General features: G+C 42.4%; 1 protein-coding gene across 1 annotated transcript; it reads right to left on the reverse strand.

Annotated features, from left to right (window-relative positions):
* Window positions 1-55: 55 nt before the first annotated feature.
* On the reverse strand, window positions 56-19,017 carry atp6v1ba (ATPase, H+ transporting, lysosomal, V1 subunit B, member a). Its single transcript, XM_047028808.1, has 14 exons — window positions 18,791-19,017; window positions 10,531-10,586; window positions 10,280-10,378; window positions 9,765-9,858; window positions 8,973-9,050; window positions 8,108-8,247; window positions 5,959-6,060; window positions 5,024-5,121; window positions 4,698-4,821; window positions 3,230-3,380; window positions 2,848-2,930; window positions 2,625-2,729; window positions 2,328-2,457; window positions 56-1,091 (listed from the first exon to the last, which is right to left on the reverse strand). The coding sequence occupies exons 1-14, from the start codon at window positions 18,897-18,899 to the stop codon at window positions 949-951; spliced, it is 1,512 nt and encodes a 503-aa protein (XP_046884764.1). The 5' UTR covers window positions 18,900-19,017; the 3' UTR covers window positions 56-948.
* Between the last annotated feature and the right edge of the window lie 731 nt (window positions 19,018-19,748).

Raw genomic sequence — 19,748 nt, forward strand, 5'->3', positions numbered from 1 at the left:
CCAATGAAATGTGTATTTAATGAATAGCAGACGATTTAAGGACGAGTAAATCAACTTTGTCTAATATAATTTAATATATTTACGGTCAGATAAAGACGAATCAATACCAATACACAGATAGATTTACATTTTTCCAAACAATACAGATAATTTGCTGTGGAAGAGACGGGAATGTTTAGTATACCTTTTCTCACTTCACACATCACACAAAACAAACACAATGTAAACTTCCTTTGCACTTTTTTCCAAAATAATAAACACCAAGCACGAGGGGCAAAAAGTAGTAAGCAACGGGTATCAATCATTTTAGGTTAAATGAAAAGTCAACATCTACAACTGAAATCCATTTCAAGTTAACCAAGTTGTTCATTATCAAATAACCCACCAAACTAATGATGTATTGAAGTACCAATGATGTGGCCAAACGAATATAATTGATCACAAGCTGGTTTACAATAGTCACATTCTTTCAGATCTTGGTAATCAATACTTTGTTCACTTACATCCCAATCAAATAGGGTAAATGATAAATGTACACTGGACAATTAAAACCATTGCAATATAGCCTAATAATAGCGATTCCCTTTTGGAATTTTAAAGGATGTTCTTTTTTAAAGGCTCAATTCCATTTTTGTGTTGGATTGACAACATACCATAAACCGAATATATATTCAGCAGTAACATACCCCAATAAATAACAGGATTTTTCTATAATTCTTCTAGGGTAAGTTTACATTTAAGAATAAAATATAGATTACAATCACAGACACTATTAATACGAGATTTGGAACACGGGTACAGTACAATACATCTACAGAGGGAGCCAAGATTAATGCTCCGTTCTCTGTGTGGGGATAGGGGTGGGAGAGTATCTCCCCTGGGGCGAAGGGGCGTGAGATAGGTGGAATCAGGTGGGGGTGGAGTCAGAGCATCCCTGAGAGCATCTTCTTAGTGGCGGGCAGCAGACTCCCTGGGGTAGAATTCAGCCAGGGTGCTCTGGGGAATCCTCTTCAGCATTTCTTTGGGGAAGATACGCAAAAGCTGCCATCCGATGTCCAGAGTCTCGTAAACGGTTCTGTTGTCATAGGGACCTGAGGAGGGACATCAGCAGAACAGGGACATCAGCAGAACACTGTAATCCAATGGGTCGTGCCCTACAATGTTCCTGGCCTCTTATTTTTTAGGTATTGAGTCAATAATTATATTAGTTTAAACCATGGGCCATGGCAGAATAATCAGCATTATATTCCAACAACTGTCTGAGCATAAAATACCTTTTCTAAGTCTCATTGTCCTAAGAATGAACGGCACTTTGCCGTAACCCTGGAAAATGTTTTGTTCGTTTTGTTTTTTTTACAGAGTATGACGCAAAAGCCTTTTAGACATTATTGGCGTCACATATCATTCTTATGTTTCCATGGCTTCCTCATTTCGAATGAGATTATTTCAATTTAATGATTAAACATAGGAGCTTTCCTTTTCTCTCTGCAATCAACATGAGGGATGGAAATGCTTGCCTGTCATTTGAGCAAATCTCACTGCATCAAGGACATAGAAGAGAATATATTTGGATAAATGCATTGAAGGTTGGCAAAACATTATCTCTGAAGGACTCTTAGAGATGTTACTGGCTAAATGAAAAACATCTATGAATATGCCATGAAAGTTTACAATTGTCTTTTATCAAAAGGCTCTACGACTTAATTTGTTTTATCTAATTACTTTATAAAATTGTGTTCTTGCTTCCTCTCTTCAGTTAGAAATATTATGGAAGAGAAACAGACAAATCTACAAGAACAACAAAGGCCTGAATATAACCAAAGATGCCTAGGCATAGTAGAAAGAAATATCCCATCGAAGAACAAACCATTTCTTTCCCCTACAATGCATGAATCGAGAGTAACACCGTTATTTATTGATCTCCGACACGGCACTGAAGGATGCATTTTTGTTTATCCATGTCAACTACCTGAGGTTGAGCAAAATAAAGCCATGCATACCCCTCCGAAGCGGTACTACGAATAGATAAATTCAGAGAACAAACCGCCAGAGCCGGAAGGGTGCCATTGACCTATCTGGGTGCTATCTAATGCCTCTCACTTAACGGTGTGAAAAGCCTGCCAACACTCCTAATCACCCCAACACAGTCATGTGCCCCCTGGGAATGTCACATGCAAGTTCATGTAATACTGCTGCCGAGTTCACCGTATGACCCTCATCATGCCATGAAAACTGGAAACTCAATACCTGTGCTCTCTTACCTCCGTCGTGTCACCCCTCCCCCAAATCAACAGTACTCTATATGATACACTGTGAGAATGTTTTACCCTGAGCAATGAAGTTCCTCTCAAACTTCTGGAGGAATTCCAAGTAGAGCAGATCGTCTGAGGTGAGGGCCTCCTCTCCCACCACAGCCTTCATGGCCTGCACGTCTTTACCAATGGCATAACAGGCGTACTGGGAAAAGGGGGAAGATCATAGCACAGAATAAAGACGGAAGATCACATGATTAGCATTACGTAGCTAGGGGAGCTTATTAACATTCACAGAGACCTGGAAAAAGCTCTGGACCCCAGGTCAGGTCTGTGGGTTAGGTTTGTGTGTGGGGGGAATTCGGCAGTTACCAGCTGGTTGGAGACATCGGCGTGGTCCTTGCGTGTCATTCCCTCACCAATAGCAGATTTCATCAGTCGAGACAGAGAGGGTAACACGTTGATTGGTGGATAGATCTAAAAGTGAGATGAGATCCCCCACATTCAATCAAGGTCAATAGTGTATTTAAAATCAACCGACCCACCTAAAAAAGTACTGATGGGAAACAAACCAGTGTAACATTCCATACCGTACCTGTCTGTTATGCAGCTGTCGGTCCACATAGACCTGGCCCTCAGTGATGTATCCAGTCAGATCAGGAATGGGATGGGTGATGTCTATTAAAACAGAGTTAAACACCATAAGCTCACAACACAGGTCTTAAGAGAACTTGCGGAACAATATACACATGTAACCAGTCTGCTGCCACTGTGTACTCAGTATGCTGAATCACAGTCTGTAAGGAACACTATTGGTGTTGTGGCGTTATGTTCCAGGATCAATAAAGTTCTGTCAACCCAACCCATGTACCTACAGCATCAGTGTACGGAATATATATGTCCTGGTCTATTCTACATCTAGTCTCCCGTTTGTGTGGCAAGCAAGTGATCTTCTCAGACTGCCTGCATGTGCTCACCATCGTTGGGCATGGTGAGGATGGGGATCTGGGTGATGGAACCGTTCCTGCCCTCCACACGGCCGGCACGCTCGTAGATGGTGGCCAGATCGGTGTACATGTATCCTGGGAAGCCACGGCGTCCAGGGACCTCCTCTCTGGCAGCAGACACCTACGGGGACAAGGGAGCAGACAGAAATCCACAGGGTTCTATGCCTTCGCGTCTCCTTTAAATGGCAACGTCTGTTCATTTTGGAGGATTTGGATCAATAAAAGAGCAAAAGATTCATAAAGCTCCAAAACGTGGTTTGTGAAAACTTTGACAAATAATATCTAGTTGACCTACATGTTTTACCACATCCTTATCATACATGCAGCCCTATACAGTTTAGTCCAATTCAAGGATGTTCCCATCATAGAAAAACATTCCATGTATCTGTATCAACAATAAACATGTATTTAACAGATATTTGAAGTAACCACTTGTTATTTCTTATGCACACGGTTTAAAGAAACTAGGAAGTTGGAGTAGTCAAGCACTGCCATTTTATCATAGGACAAGATCAAAGAATGACCAAAACGTTCATAGTAACTTCTACAGCTGTATTCAGTGCAGTCAGTTTTGCATTTCCCCTGGACTTTGGAGGTTGCACAGCCTGACACTTGTAAACAGTGGATTCATTTTGAAACTCAACCTTCACGCAAGTGAATGGGAGCGCAAGTTAAATGAAAATGCCCCGTTCGCTCATTGTAAGTGGTTAAATACCAGACAAGCCACAGTCTTAGCCATGGCTTTATTGATCCAGCATGTGTGCCAAGGTCACAAATGGACAATGCACTGAGGCAGCCATGCTTTCACATGTGCATAAACTATTTAAAACCTGCTTTTGTGCAGCTGACACATTGAATCATCAAAACATGTTCTGCTGTATAAAAGGATTATTATAGCCATAAAAGGAGGAGGGGAGAAGGCCTGACTCCTGGAAGGAAAAAAAGCATGGGAGAGGGCGGTGTAATCAAAAGCCTCCTCTTTCCTTCCATGCTAAGCAGTGGAATAATGACGTTAAGACATCTTGGCTGAAGGACACATTATCCAGCCTTTCAACCAGAACACAGGAAACAATAGTGAGCTTATCACTTAATCAACACCTTAACAGATGTTTTTGAGAGAAGAGGTTTGAGGCATGTATATATGTGTATGCGCTTCCAGCCCACTTCCTCTCAGGTAATGTTGACCTCTGGTGAATGGTTTCTATGGTGGTTTTTGAGGGGCGCTTGTGTGTTCCTGAGGGTGTGTTATTAGGACCCCTCGGTGTGTGTGTGTGTATTAGATAAAGCCTAAAAGCCATTTCCAACTTGGACATGTATGCTTCAGAAATCACACCGATCTTGGCCCAATAGATAGAAAAAAAGATCAAATAGCAGGGCCATTCTGCCAAGATAACATACTTTGAGGATGTTCCATTCAGAATTTGTCAAGTTCCCCTACCTCTCTCAGAGCCTCTGCATAGGAGCTCATGTCAGTCAGGATAACCAGCACATGCTTCTCACACTGGTAGGCCAGGTACTCTGCTGAGGTCAATGCCAGACGCGGAGTGATGATGCGCTCAATCCTGATGGGATGACAAACTGTGGTTAGAGAACTTGGCCTCTATACATCTGTTAAGAGTCTCTCAAACAGCACATGCACTACAGCCACCGAGAGGTGATTGAACAGGTAGGTTCTTCTTTATTGAGTCACTAGTACAATACAAAATACTTTATAGCAGCTAGTGCATTGTTGATGTGCTGACATCTCAGGTGTGGGGAACTCACGTCGGGTCATTGGCCAGGTTTAAGAACAGGCAGACATTGTCCATGGAACCATTCTCCTCAAAGTCTGACTTAAAGAAGCGAGCCGTCTCCATGTTGACCTGAAGCATAGAAAAGTGAAGAAAAACATGAGTTTCGGATTCGAACAGTGGATATCCTTGAAAAATAATGAGTCTGCACAAACATCTTTTTTAGACATGGATGTATTCACAGATTACCCATGTGTAAGGATGCAAATGACAGTCATTGTTGAGCCTCTTTTATATGCTGGTAAACCTGATATCTTCCAGTGCTGTGAAAACATTCAATAATTTGCTAAAAATCACCTGCTTTATACTGTGTTTTTCCTTAATTGGAGGTTTCTTTTTTGAGAATGTGTTAGTTTCCATGTGTCCAAATCCCTATTCATACCCATCTGCCTTGAATTTCCACGCTCCATTAGAGATTTAGTGCTTGTGTTACAGGGTCCTCAATGGTGTGTGAATTAGACATCATATGGGAAGGTTGGGGATAAGGGTGGGGGTGGGGGGAGGTGGGGCAGGAGCAGAGGTGTGGGAGGGTCACTAACATCCCAGTCACAGGTCACAAACACCCACCACCTACCCCTCCCGACTGGGAGTTAAATAGTCAAGAGGAGAGCAGCTGAACTGGAGCGAATTCGATACTGACTGGATGAGTGTTAAAGGGGGGACAACTTCAGAATAAGCACCCTGTCGCTGTGGCCGTGCCCTGCCTAGAGGAGCAGAAGTAATATGGGGAGATTTAGCACCAAGTCACCTGGTGAATGAGAGGGAGAAGTGGTGAGGGGAAGAGTGTCACACTGGGGTTAAGAGGGGGGATTAACACCACAGAGGAAAAACAGAGACCAAAAAAAAACAGAACAGGGAAATGAGGGAGGGGGATTGTGTTGTCAGTTGATCACAAGCCATTGTCCTCACCCCCATGGCGGCAAAGACAATGGCAAAGTTATCGGAGCTGTAGTCCATCACATCCTTGGACTTCTGTACCAGGCCTGCCTGACGACAAATCTGGGCAGCAATCTGAATAGGGAAACAGCAGAGACAGAGATTACAATTTAGAGGATAAATATATAAATAAATAAACTTGCCATTTCAATTACACACAACAATAAGGCTTTTCAAAAAACACGTTGGGAGACACTAGCGTTTTCATGTTATATCCATGCCTTTCCTTTTGTTAGTGTGTGTGTGTGTGAACAGAGGATACAGTATGAGTGGGGGGAGGTTAGTTTGAGGGCAACAACATGATTGTCGAAGGGGGAGGAATTTCACGCTTATCGCTTAATGTAATGCAGGCTGTCCGCTGATCCGGCCTGACCTCTCAGTGCACCCTGAGCTGAGACACCTGGTCCATACAGGGACCGCTGTGTCGATGACCTCCGTGACATCTGGCTTGAAACGAGACGGAGAAGGGGGGGAGGTTATGTGCTCCAAAGACATGCCAGGCCAACTGTCATCATTAGGCAGACAAGGCGTGCTCCTGTTCCACTGTTCTTACAGTCGACTTTGACAAGCGACGGGTTCTCATTCAAGCCCAGCTCATTTTGATCATGCAACCAGAGCAAGTCGAAGCAATAACGCCGGTGTTTTCTCATTTCATAAACACAGTTTGAGCTTTGGCGCTTGTGCCATGTTGTGGATGTACAGTTTAAAAGCCTTCGATTGAGGAACTGAAGTCCCTCTAAACTTATTGTGGAAGTTCTGTTTGGATGCCAGTTCTAGCTAACAGACAACACGGGCCTCTCACAATTTCCCCGCTCACAAAAACATTGGAAAATGGGGGAGGCCTATTGTCTAGGCCCCAAGGTCATAATGAGGCTGTTGGTAAATGGTGATGTCCGGTGAGAGGACAGCCACCTCAAGCGTTAACAGTCTCATGGCATGGGCTACCGATCCTATATTAATCAGTGCCATTCACATGATCGCCTAATCCTTCATTGCCACCATTGTCTTATTAGTTTAATTAGTTTAGCGGTTAGACCTTGGGGTCCTCGTCAGGACCTCATTTGCCTCTGTACCACTCTTTCTCACCAACTCCATCTTTCAGCGCTTTTGCACCCGTTGCAGTCCTGCTTTCGCTCTGAGGTCGCAATCAAGGGTGCTCTTTGGTATTCCAAAGCAGAGGTCTTGACACAGTGTGATATTAAACAGTGTGAACTTTTCGCCATGTCTCTCAACTCAAGGGGCTGTGGTTTTTTATTCCCAATGAGTGAAACTGTGCTCATGCCTCCTTTTCTTGTCCCTGATGTGTGATGAAAAGAACACACATGGGAGGATGGAGAATTATTTCGTTTCAAAATGCAGGGGGGGTCAGGGAGTCAAGAATTCCTATTTTTCTTCAAAACCAAAGGTCAAACAAGGTGCTCAAGGTTGTGGCGGAACAGTTTTTACTAGTTTATGGCCATTCCTTTATGCTCATACCAAAAAGGATGGGGTTCTTTTCACAACAGTGTGAAAACAGGGCCTCTCCAATGTGCCCTCAGTCGACTACCTTTCCCTGCAAAATCTCATGTTGAGGTGAATCATGTCACACAGATCCATCTGTAGAAAAAGGGATAGGACAGCGCTCTGTGTGGAGTCAGAAATTGCCTTACACAGGCAGGGAAATGTTCTGCTGTATTCCTACCACATCCTTGTGACCCACATCCCAGTTTACAAATGTGCACACTATAGGGACTAACAAATGAAATCTCCAGCTATTAGCACTCATTATTGAGATTTACTGTGGGCACACCTTTTACTCAGACACATAGATCCACAAGAGGTGTTTGACAGTGCATGAAATAACAGGATGGACAGATTACAGCATTACAAATGTGACACCACCCTATGAGGCTTCACTAGGCAACAACAATCTACTGTCTCAGGAGAATCTTCTCTAGGAGTCCAGTTTCTTCATTTTAGAGTTATTGGGGGAAGGGGGGGGGGAAACCTTTCAAAACATCAGTGGTGAAAGTGCTTGACAAAAGGCAAGTCCTCCAGGTTCATATGAAGCACCTTTGCGATTTTACCGTCTGGTTTTTGTGCCGACCCTGACCCTTAACAGCTTCACAGTCTCCAATCTTACCTCGTTGTGGGGCAGCCCAGCAGCGGAGAAGATGGGGATCTTCTGTCCTCGGGCAATGCTGTTCATGCCATCGATGGCAGAGATGCCCGTCTGAATCATCTCCTCCGGGTAGATACGACACTGGGGGTTGATAGGCTGGCCTAGGGATGGACGATTTGACACGGTTCTCTTAGACCCCCATAAGTGTCCATCCTATGAACATTTCTATGTTTTACCGCAGTAACCGTCAATAAGGTTTACCTAAGAGTACACATATGGTTACATAACTAGAAGAGGACTTGGGAAGGGTCTTTAAGCCGTCACATTGTAGGGTTGCATAAAAGCCAGGGACAGCGTGTTGCTTATCTTTCCCCGTTTGTAAACGGGCACTTGAAAGGAGCTCAATATGAAAGGTGAGCAATCCACTGAAGGTGTTTGTTTGCATCAGAGTTGTGTGGGAACAGAAAGGTCAGCCTTGAGGTTGACATCTTAATCATAAAACGTGAAACTCCTCATCATCAAATCAAGTAACTTCCCCATCATCGAACCATCTATTCACTGGACTGTGATGTACATGTTTTCTAGTAGGACTCGACCGCAGGCTTAAAGACTGGATTGTTCTTTGGTTTTGTGATATGCAGATCAAGGCCATGTCAAGACATTCACCTCCTTCCCAGTATCAGCTCTCATTTCACATGATGCACACCAGCATGCGAAAGAGATAAATGTATTTATTGTACTTAAGTTAATCATAGTTGCAACGTGGACAGGTGCAAAAGGAGAATGCAACAGATGGAAGAAAAGGCATATGCTTAACACAGCCAGAGCCAGAACTGTCCTTTTCTGACATTTACTTTATACTCAAAAACCTGTAACCGTATCTTACCCATGATGTCCAGGTAGTCCTCAGCCAGTACATTGGGGCCACGATCGATGGGCTTGCCTGAGCCATTGAAGACACGCCCTGAAGTGTGACAGGTATTTGATATCATATCAATTCACATCGTGAATTACAAGCATTAAGAGCACAGAGTACATGCAAATGGATTTCAAACATCATTACAAGTTGTGAAGGACAAATTGTTCTGTTTTACAGATCTATAAATAGATTAGGTGGATGAAGACCTCTTCAGTTAACCCATGTCCAATGGTCTAGTCTAGGAGTGCTAGCCGGGTCTTGTTTGTATTCTTAAAATGCACCCATCGGTATTCCCTGAAGGGTTATCTTGGATCTCGTATGATTTGCATGATCTAGCCATGATCTGTGCTGCAATGCTGATCCCCACTCATCCACTCGTAAAATCAGTGATCTCTTCAAAGTAAAAATAAAATGTATTTTCAGAGAAGAAAAACATACTAAAAACTGTGCACGTCTCATGTTTCTGTTCCTCTTTTTCTGCTTCCTAGGCAGATGGTGCATGAGTGAAATACCAGGGAGTGGGAACGGCTGAATTAAACGGGTGCAAAACAATTGGATTCTGGGCAATTAGCGAGAAACGCTTATCAGCCGATGTTCTCCTCTTGTGGGTGAGAGGGGTGAAACACAGTGAGAGGCACTGATGAAAACCCAGATGCAGGGAAAGCTCTGGAGAGGAGACGCATGTTAGGTTAATCAGCAAAGGATTTCACGCTTCCTTCTGGTGGGCGACTTTGTTCAACGGTGGAAGGCTCGTCTTACCAAGCATGTCCTCAGACACAGGTGTGCGCAGGATGTCGCCAGTAAACTCGCAGGCGGTCTTCTTGGCATCAATGCCCGATGTCCCTTCAAACACCTTGGGGGAATAAAGACAGTTGAGAGCTTCAGCTCACTGTAACTTTTCATGTACCCAATGTCCTGTCTTTAAAATTAAAATGACTCCCACTACAGAAGACTTACAGTGGCTTAATACTTGCAGTTAAGCCATTATGGAATGTGAAAAGTCCGATAAATTCCGTGTTTGTGTAAACTTACATGGCAAATAAAAACTAATTCTGATTGTGATCTTACACATTACATCCTTTCTGGTAGGTATAACTATGGCGTCTGAAAATTATGACATAGTACAGAGCCCCGGCAACGGTGCATGCTTATGCAGTGGCCGTTGGTCGACAGATTCCTGCCTTCATAGTTAGATGTGAGCACACTTTGTGTGAACATGATCTTTCCAGATATGTCTGTTGTGTGGAGCGTGCATGCGTTTCCTTGCATCTCACCTGTACAACGGCCTTTGTGCCAATCACTTCCAAAACCTGACCACTCCTTCTGGTGCCATCAGGAAGAGTTAAGTGCACAATCTCAGCATACCTGGGAAACTAGATCAACAAGACAAAGTGTTGTTGAACATTCAACATTTGACACTTGATTCAAAATGAAAGGTCAAATACTAACTCCCCCAATAATTTACAAAATGTAAATAGGTAAAGTGTTAAAAAAAGAAAAAGAAAATCTCTAAAACAAAACTCACCTTCACTTTATCTAAAATCACCAGGGGCCCGTTCACGCCAGATACAGTGGAGTACGCTGAAATAGAGAAATTAAGTAGTTTCACGTCAAAATATCAACAAAAAGCTTTCCCATTTTCAGAGCTCCTGTTCATCTAATAAATGTCTTTATAAAACAATACACATGACTTCCGCTCTAATTAAAAGTTATTACTCAAAATGAAGTCTCGGAGAACCCACTCCATCTGTCAACTGTAAACAAGTCTTGGCTTTGACTAAATGCTTTTTATAAGATGTACAGAGACGCTGAAATATTAAAAGTGGAAGTGACTGAGGAAAATAATGCTATGGATGAAGCTAGTGTTATTTTAGCGTGAAAGCCGACAATCAGAATTGAAATAAAGTCTCTTGTAAGGGCTGGGTTAATGACCACAAACTGACCTTTCATGGGGGGCTAATGGCTTTCATGCATTTACATGATCAAATGTCAAGGCCAGGCAAATGTCAAAGGAAATACATGTACTTTACATGAAGGGCAAAATAAAATACCTAGAAGATCTAAGTCGATAATTACTGTGACATGGTATTGTACCTAAAGGTGATTGTATTTAAAGTGGTGCAAATATTTTTGCAATTGGGGCTTATATCTACTGTATACTGTGGACCATCCCAGGAGAATCCATTCACCCATCTGCAAACTGAGCAACACATTCACAGCTATCTGTCATCCTTTGGTTCGTTGACTTTGTACCCCTCTTCACCCCGATTCATATAGCAAGCACACTTGAAATGAAGTTATTTTTATTATTAATATTACTTTTTTTGCCTCTACCATGTTAGTGACAAATGTGAGTTTAGTGTTTGTTGCTAAAACAAAAGTAGATAGGTCTACATGTATTTGACTGCACACCAACGAAAAAAACTAGAGACCCAAACACGATGGCAGTTGTCAAAGCCCAACAGACAGAAGAGATCCTTTCACTTTACACTCAAGTGTGGGTGGTCTGCTTTGCTTCAACATACTTCCTGATTTCAAAACACACAGTCTGCACAGAGACTCATTCTACCAAAGGCAGCTTGGGCCACATCAGCTTCATCTTGCCAGCTAAGCATGTAGGGCATTTGACACAGCAGATAGTTCTACTTACAGTGTCTGATGGCATCCCTTCAAGGCAAGTGGATAAAAGTAAAAAAAGGTGTCTATGATGTAGTTGTGATAGAGCCACAGCTAGTCTGTGGGCCTGATCAAAACCTGTGACAGGAAGTTTCATCTTACCAGTGACTTTCTTTTGATCATTTTATTAAACAACATGAAGCTTTATCAATATTCTGGACCATAACTCTTTATAGATATTGATTGACTGGGAGGACAATGGGTGGGGGAGGGCTGTTTCCAGTCATTAATGACCAAAATGCATAATAGAACCTGGGTGTGGTCTTGACAACACGGTCCCATTCACTCTCTTTGGGAAAACATTAGCTCCGCTGACATTGGAGCCAATTTGGGCCGGGTCTGTGCGGAACAGCCTGGGACTTCCAGGCTGTCTCTCCACGCACATCTGCAGCACGGGGAGGAAGGCTCGGACAAGGAGCACCAGGGGCGGCAGAGCATTGTTTCCACCAGGTCTTCCATCATACCCTTGTGTTTCTTTTTCCCCCTCTCCCTTTTTTTTGTGAACCGTCAATCTCTTCGCCAAAATCAAAGGCGCGAGGGAAATTAGAGCAGACTGGTTCTAACACGAAGCACTAAAGCCTAGCAGGGTGCATCCACTATGCCACTAATTAGGCGGCGCCCGACGAAATAACCTGTCAATGCGCTATAGCGCTTGAGCCATTTCCCACACACCTGCATTTCGCCCCCCATTAGCCACAGGCTGTGAGAGAGCTGGGGGGGTGGGAGGGGAGGACGGGGTGGGAGGGTGGAGACGGCTAGAGGAGACGGAGAAAGAGCTCCAAGTGTGATAAAAGGAGCACCACAACACGGGGGAGCTAGTTGCCCTTTACTTTTCTGAGTGGACTGTCTCTCTCCAGTGGCCGCTTTGTCAAATCAGCATTGTAGGTGCAGTGTATAATGAATATAGTACAACTGTTCCTCTTACTTTGTCTCCAGTGTAGAAACATGATTTGCTGATGGTGGGATATCCTGGTGATAGCAAAGTCACCAAGTGATTCTCGTCTTCATCCTCTCTGCTCCATATCACATTCCTGATGTGGACTAATGTGCCATCTAGCATGAATTAACAGCTCCCACCAAGGCACTGTTGTAATGATCCGTTCTATTTGAAAACTTTCGAAAATTCTGATCTACAGGTTGTGTAAGTTTCTACATCACAGCAAAGGGCCACGTTGTAAATACTCTAAACAAACCACAGAATAAACTACAAATAAAAACAAACTGTAAAGAATTTCTAAATTGATTAATAACTCCAAAATAAAACCAGATCCCAAACCTCAGGTCAAAGAGCACAGATACACCACAAACAAGAGTCTCTGATTCCCTACCCAGAATCTTAGACAGCGAATCACCACGCACTTTGGTGGGACGAAAAGATCATCATGCTTTACAATCACAGCTGTATAAGTAAAGGATAAGCATCATGATTGACATAATTGTGTTTCTGCCTCGCGACAAAACCCCATATCCCTTTTATCAAGGGCTGGGAACTTACATTATGCTTTGTGCAAATTCAGTGAAATTTTCCAAGACGTTACAATCCCCCCCTCCCCTCCATTCCCACAGACAAATTGCATCCTGTTCAGTAGTGGGTTGTGTTTATAAATGTGCTTAATAGCTACACTTAGCCTACAAATTGCCCATATGTCTCAAAAGAGATACATATGGCTATTTACTGAAGGGTGGTGATAATTATGATGTGAGAAAATTGCAGTTGTGTAATTGTGCATCAACCTCTTAGAAATATTTCGAAGTCCACAAAGCTCTAATGGAACATTTTTGGAAACAGTAATGAGGACGTGAAAGCAATTTTTAGATATTTACAAGGACTTCGTATTTTGAGTTCTTGTGGGCAAATATAGACATTTGTTGCATTCCCTCGAAGGAGGGTAGTTGGTGGGATAGGGCACCCATATACAAAGAAAAGAATCAAGCGAACAACCTATAAAACCAAACAACTTAGATGATAAACTGAACTCAAGGAAACACTTTGCTTATAAGAAACGAAGTCACATTGTCTTCTATAAAATAGTAGCTCTTTAACTCAGAGCTAAACTCTTTCTTATTTTGCAGCCTGAACCCAAAAATTCAGTTGCCCGCTCATTTCACAAGATAACAATTAATCAATGGGACTATACATTCATATGGTGTGAAGTAGCAACATTTCCCATTAGGTTTGAAAAACTTTCTCCACCCCTCTTTTACTACTTGAGCTCAAGTGCGGTGGTCCCCTGGCTTGGCATGCAACGGCAGTGTGGGTCACCCTGCGGCCTGTTCAGCTGCCAGAGTCCTTTGTGTATATAGATGTTAATTGGTCCTAATCCGCCACTAGAAGCTGTTTTGGTAGCCTGACCTCGCACCCTGAAGGACACCTTGGTGTGAAATACTAAAGGGCCCATTCAAGTGCCAGAGAAAGGAGGCACAGAGCATTCCAACACAATTCAATTTCCCAGCTGAAAAAAAAGAGGGGGGGGGGGGGGGGGAGATAAGGGGCAGGAGGGGGAGTATATGGTGGGGGGAAGGAGAAGTGGGGTGTTGGGATGGAGATGGGGGGGGGGTGCATCATCCTTTGGTCATCCATGAACAAAGCAGTGGTGCACTGTGGATGGTCACAGGGCTCCCAGTCCCATGTTTCACGGTTTTCCAGCCACAAGCACACAGATGCATCCTCACAACTGGCAGCTACTGTAGTAAATGGGAGGGATTCAAGCCTCAACCCTGGAACCAACTCCTCACACATGCAGCGACCTAATCAGATCCACCCAAAACAAAATCACAAGCATGGCCCTAGAATCTGATTCAACCTGCTCTCCCCCCTTTAGTTTGAAAACAAACCAAGTTCAAATTCCCCATCCCAGGTGTCTGGAACTCTGGAAGAAAAGTTTCCTTTTCACTATACAAAGCTCAGAGCCCAATGGCAATGCCACCTCTGTTTCCTAAGAGAGCTTAAACAAAGATACTGACCGCATCATTGGGGAACCAGTCAATATTCTTGCCAAACTGGTTCATTCAGACTCCACAAATGTTACTATATATTATTTTTAAAAACAGCAGCCGAGATCACAATAGTGTGGAAAAAAGGTGTGCAGATGTAAATTGTTAGTACACTTTTTTTTTTTTTTTTTTTAACTAAGATGTGTAGAGATCAGTCAAATATACAAGGACAAGTTGAATAACAGACATTTCATTGAGGGAAGTAAAATGGGATCCATTTACTTGATCCAACATTGTAGTCTAATTAGGCCTGGCTTTCATACAAAAGGCTTGTCTGAATAGATGCACATCTGCTTTATTGACTGTGTACATCTGTTTCAAAATGCCTACAGAACATTTGTTGTCAAATAGAACTCACTTGTATCTTGTTTAACAATAAAAAATTGATTTAGGCCAATAGAATAATTTGTCTCAAAGCATATCCAAAACCTTGCTGATAAACCTAAGCAGGTGAACATTTTGGACATGCATGGAATTCTTAAAATCTCTAGGACACCCATTACAATATTAACTCTGCAAATATTCAATACAAGGACATTCCATTAAAACAAAGCCACTAGGTCCATCTCCTGCCACACAGAAATTCTATTCCACTGTGCCGTCACTACCCTTCACTAACAATGCTCCTCATGGTGATGACAACCCAACCAAATGGGGATGCTTTTAACCCCACAGGTAGATGGCCCTAGTATGTAAAGAGGACTCCCCACCTGACTGCATTGATTGGAAGAGCATGTAATCAGACTCGGACCGGAGAGAATTGGCTGGCAGGGAGGGAACACTTATCTGTGGGGTCTTTTTGCTGGCAGGGAACATACTGATGGAGTGACACAGCCTATAAAGAAGGACAGCTGGTTAACCCCAGAGTCACAATGCTAAGGTGGCAAAAATGGAACGTTTACAATAGATCGAAACAGGAGCAATGTCAAAACAACAGTTTGCGTTCGTTTATGGGGTGGAGGGGTGCGTTTCTCCACAATTTTGTCAGCTTGCCTAGAGACTGCACCCCTTGTTGTCAGCAGGGGCAAATGGCCATCTTTGGCAAAAGTCTGGAATATTCGAACCGACTGTTTTCTCTCAAATAGATGTAGGCCTAGAAGACGAAACGAAAAAGGAAGTCACCACGGAATAATAGCATGACGGAATATTTTTTTTGAAGTGCAGTGGAAAATCGCTGGCTTCACTTCTCTCTATCGCTCACGTCTGTGAAGGACACAGAGAACAACAGATAGCCAGTGATTGTATCAGATCTCACTTAAATACATTTATCACTATCCAATACTGCTCCAAGTTACGAGCCCACATTTTACAGTTTCTTTCAGGAAGACAGCAACGCCCACAGCAATCATTTATTTCTGACTGACAAGCTAAGTCCTTAATTACTTGAAAAACTGAAAGAATGAGCGCAAAAAAATTGCACACAAAAATTGGGGTGGATTTTTCTTTTTTCAAACTTACTTTTCATCGTGACAGATGAGGCATTTGTTTATCATAACTAGGCCTACATCGTTACCATTAATTGCCTTTTCACAAAGGAAACATCTTGCCTTGCTCAATGTCTTTTTATAGCATTTAAATGTCTGTGTGCAGCTAAAACAATGGCAAGCCATCTAGTGGGTTAATTGCCTTTGTTGCGATTGACATGTGAGAGACAAAGGACCTTTATATCTTAGGACTTGCTCTGACTGTACACCTCTTTTATTTGTTTATTTTCCACCCCCGCCTTATAGAATCTTGTCACCACCTCTTTCAGAAGCCTGTCAAGCCACTGATGTAATCCAAAGCACTGGAACGTCTTGATCTTATGGGCTGTATTCAAGCTTTGGGAATGAATGCTTGAAACATTTTCTTCACCCACAGGTTACAGTATGCATAAGCCTGTGAAATAGTTTTCTAACTAGACTAATTATCTGTGTAACACACACATAGAAATTAAGTCTAAAAAGCCTGAGTTCATATATTCTATCATTATCATTCATGAAACAGCTTTGTTATACTGAGACAACATGGGTGGACAAGCCTGGCTTTTTACAGCCATTTACTGTTTTTTATATATTTTTTTTTTGCTTAGAACACAAACCCCTATCCTTTGAAACCGACTAGTATTGGCTCATGCCAGCTCTAGACAAACACAGCAGAGAGGCTAAACAGTTTTTGAAAGATTGCTCTTGCTTCCTGTTCGTCATTTGGGTTTAAAATTGATGCTGGACTATCAGTATGCACTCTGAATGACGGCTGCTCGTTGAGTTGTTTGGAGAGAGTCAAAATGCTGCAATCTGGCCTGCCTACATTAGAGAGGACATTTGAAAAGTAGGACGGGAGAGGCGTGTTTCAGGATGGGGGTTCTAACACATACAACGTCTTCACCCCTTAGCTTTCAGATGGCCTTGGCTCCATTAAGTCATTTCCTTCCAGTTTGCTAAGAGGCTTTTAGTCCATGCTTCCCTTACTGACACTTATAAGAAAAAACACTACCTGGCCGCTCTTCCCTGATAGGCCATGTTTGAGGTGTAAATGAATGAGATGGACAGTGACTAACATCAGACAGTCATATATGGATTGGGGAAGAAGTGTAGGTGTCCTCTGTGTCCTGGGCAAAGGTAAATAAAAGAGAACCATCCTAAATCAACCCCAAAAAGAGGATTTTCTTTTAAAAAGATTACACATCTAACTTTAGTTCACAAGGTATTACCATAAACTGTGTAGAAATATTCCAATGTGTAGAAACATTACAGTAGATTATGTACAGTACTAACTTTAAAGCGAGTGTTTTTCAAGTCACTGAAACCACAGCATGGGTTTATCTTGGAAACTCCAGTATTGGGCAATTTGGGGCTTGCAGTTAATGGGCTTGTCTTGAAAATGCGTTTCACCACTGCTCAACATTCAACCAACACATCCAAAATAAGCAGAGCGCTAGACAGTAGATAGGTACTGGCTGTCTCTGCATTTGGGCATTTTCACACATTGGTGCAGACTCTATGCCTGAAAGGCAACCTCTTCCCAATATCCTATACCTCTGTTAAAATACTGTTGCATATCACAGATGGATGTTGGATCCATTAGCTGGGGAAAACATCCATTAGCTGTGGAAAACTAAGGAACATAAGAAATGAAATAGATGGTATTTGACTCTACATAACATTCCATTATGTAATTAACCATGTTCTTCTTACATTTACGAGTAAGACCTAAACCAAAGCGTATCCCAATTACTTTACTACACAATTATTATACTACAAATCAATGTAGGAAATCTGAACTCTAGACTAGATAGTCTTCCAATTTATAAATGTGCACTCTGCCTAGACAATGCAGGACTATGTTATAACGAAGTGCAATTGTCAAAAGTATGCGGATAGAGATATTATGCAGACCTAAATCAATGTAACGGGAATAAAAATGTCACCATCTTCTCAGCTGCAACCTTGTGAGTGTCACGTGATGACGTCACGCGAAGGTTCATCACTTCCATCTGTCGTTATTTGTTTCATGTCCCATCCCCGAAGTAATTAGCAACAAATCATGATAATTACCTAAACTTACGAAACCAATGAACATTATATCAACAAAAAGCTGTTCAGCTGTCAGCGTAACCAAGTAGTTAGCTAGCTAATAACCCTGCACTGTAATGGATTCGTTATTATTTTTAGCTAGCTACCTAGCTGCCTCGGCGTCGACTACTGTAGCTAGCTACTAAACTATAAAATACATTACTGCCACATTTTAAGCTACATAGTTATACATTGATTGCAAAATGTTGTAGTTAGAAATGTAGTCATTTCCGATTTCCATCTATCCACATGAGTAAGCGAAGAGCTCTACTATTAGCAAACAAGGTGCTAGCTAGCCAGAGCAGGGCCAATCGATATCAACGCGTTACGTCGTCAGCTTAAAGCTAACCAGCTAACAGCATTAGACAGCAAATACTAACAGCTGGCAAACATTTGTATGACGAGGTGCCATCGTTTTATTTGCAACAGCAGCGGCAGTATATTTGTACATTCATTGTCATTCTAATGTATTGATTAGATTTGTGCACACATCCATATCAGCTAGGTAGCTAACATATTAGCTTCAAATAATTGCTAACTTGCAACTAGCAGAGTACATACTCAGCCTTGGTTGTGAGATGTAGTTTCTTGTGACAGCTTGTGCATGTTCTCTTGCTGCAGCTTCGGGGCCGTTAAGGTCCATCACCCTATTTCCCACCAATGTTGCCATTGTAGAATGAATTAAACCAGGGAGTCTGTGCTAGTCTTCAGTATTGACGACGTACTGATGATGGCTAAGGGTATTCAATGGTACTGTGTGGCTAGCTAGTCATATGACATTGGAAGCAGGATGTGGAACCGGAAACTACGAAATAGCCGCGCGTTCACACGGACGTGATCGCGCTTTTATCCACGATCTGAATTGTGTGACTCACATGTCACGAGACTGAAGCTTGTGCAAAGAAGTCCTGAGTGACTGTTCTGATACTATAAAAGCATACCATTTGGATAGAGAAAGTTACTGTTTAGACAAAGCATGTATGGTGTCATTTTTGCATATATGGGCGTTACCAATCTGTCATTCACGTTACACGTATGTGTTGAGTTGAGGATCTATTGATTGTCGTAGACTAGAGCCAACTAATTTGGGGCTAAGGCCCAGTTTTGAATAGGTTACATTTAAAATGCTTATTAGAATTAGATTGGTATATTCATTATATTAACAATAATATTAAAAATGAATGACACACAGTGGCCCAGGATTCTTCTGTCACATTGAATGTGGGAACTATTAGTCAGTGAGCTGTTATATTGCCTTGTGACCTTGGTTTGAGGGAGTGCTGGCTCTAGATTGCTGGATCCACATGTGGCACACACTCACCTGCACAATGTCCTGGTGAGTGCATTATCACTTCTGTTGAATGACAGGTAAAACGGCATGATTGCACATGTTTTCCCCTTAAAATCTCTCTATTGCTGTTTTCTCATTTTTGAAGCTCTGATCCTGTCTCACTTGACGCAGCACGTCCAGCACAATAGGTTATATGTGACTGTTTGAAGATGGTTTTGAACTGCTGCC

This window comes from Hypomesus transpacificus, chromosome 11 (genome assembly GCF_021917145.1).
Source record: "Hypomesus transpacificus isolate Combined female chromosome 11, fHypTra1, whole genome shotgun sequence".
NCBI lineage: Eukaryota > Metazoa > Chordata > Actinopteri > Osmeriformes > Osmeridae > Hypomesus > Hypomesus transpacificus.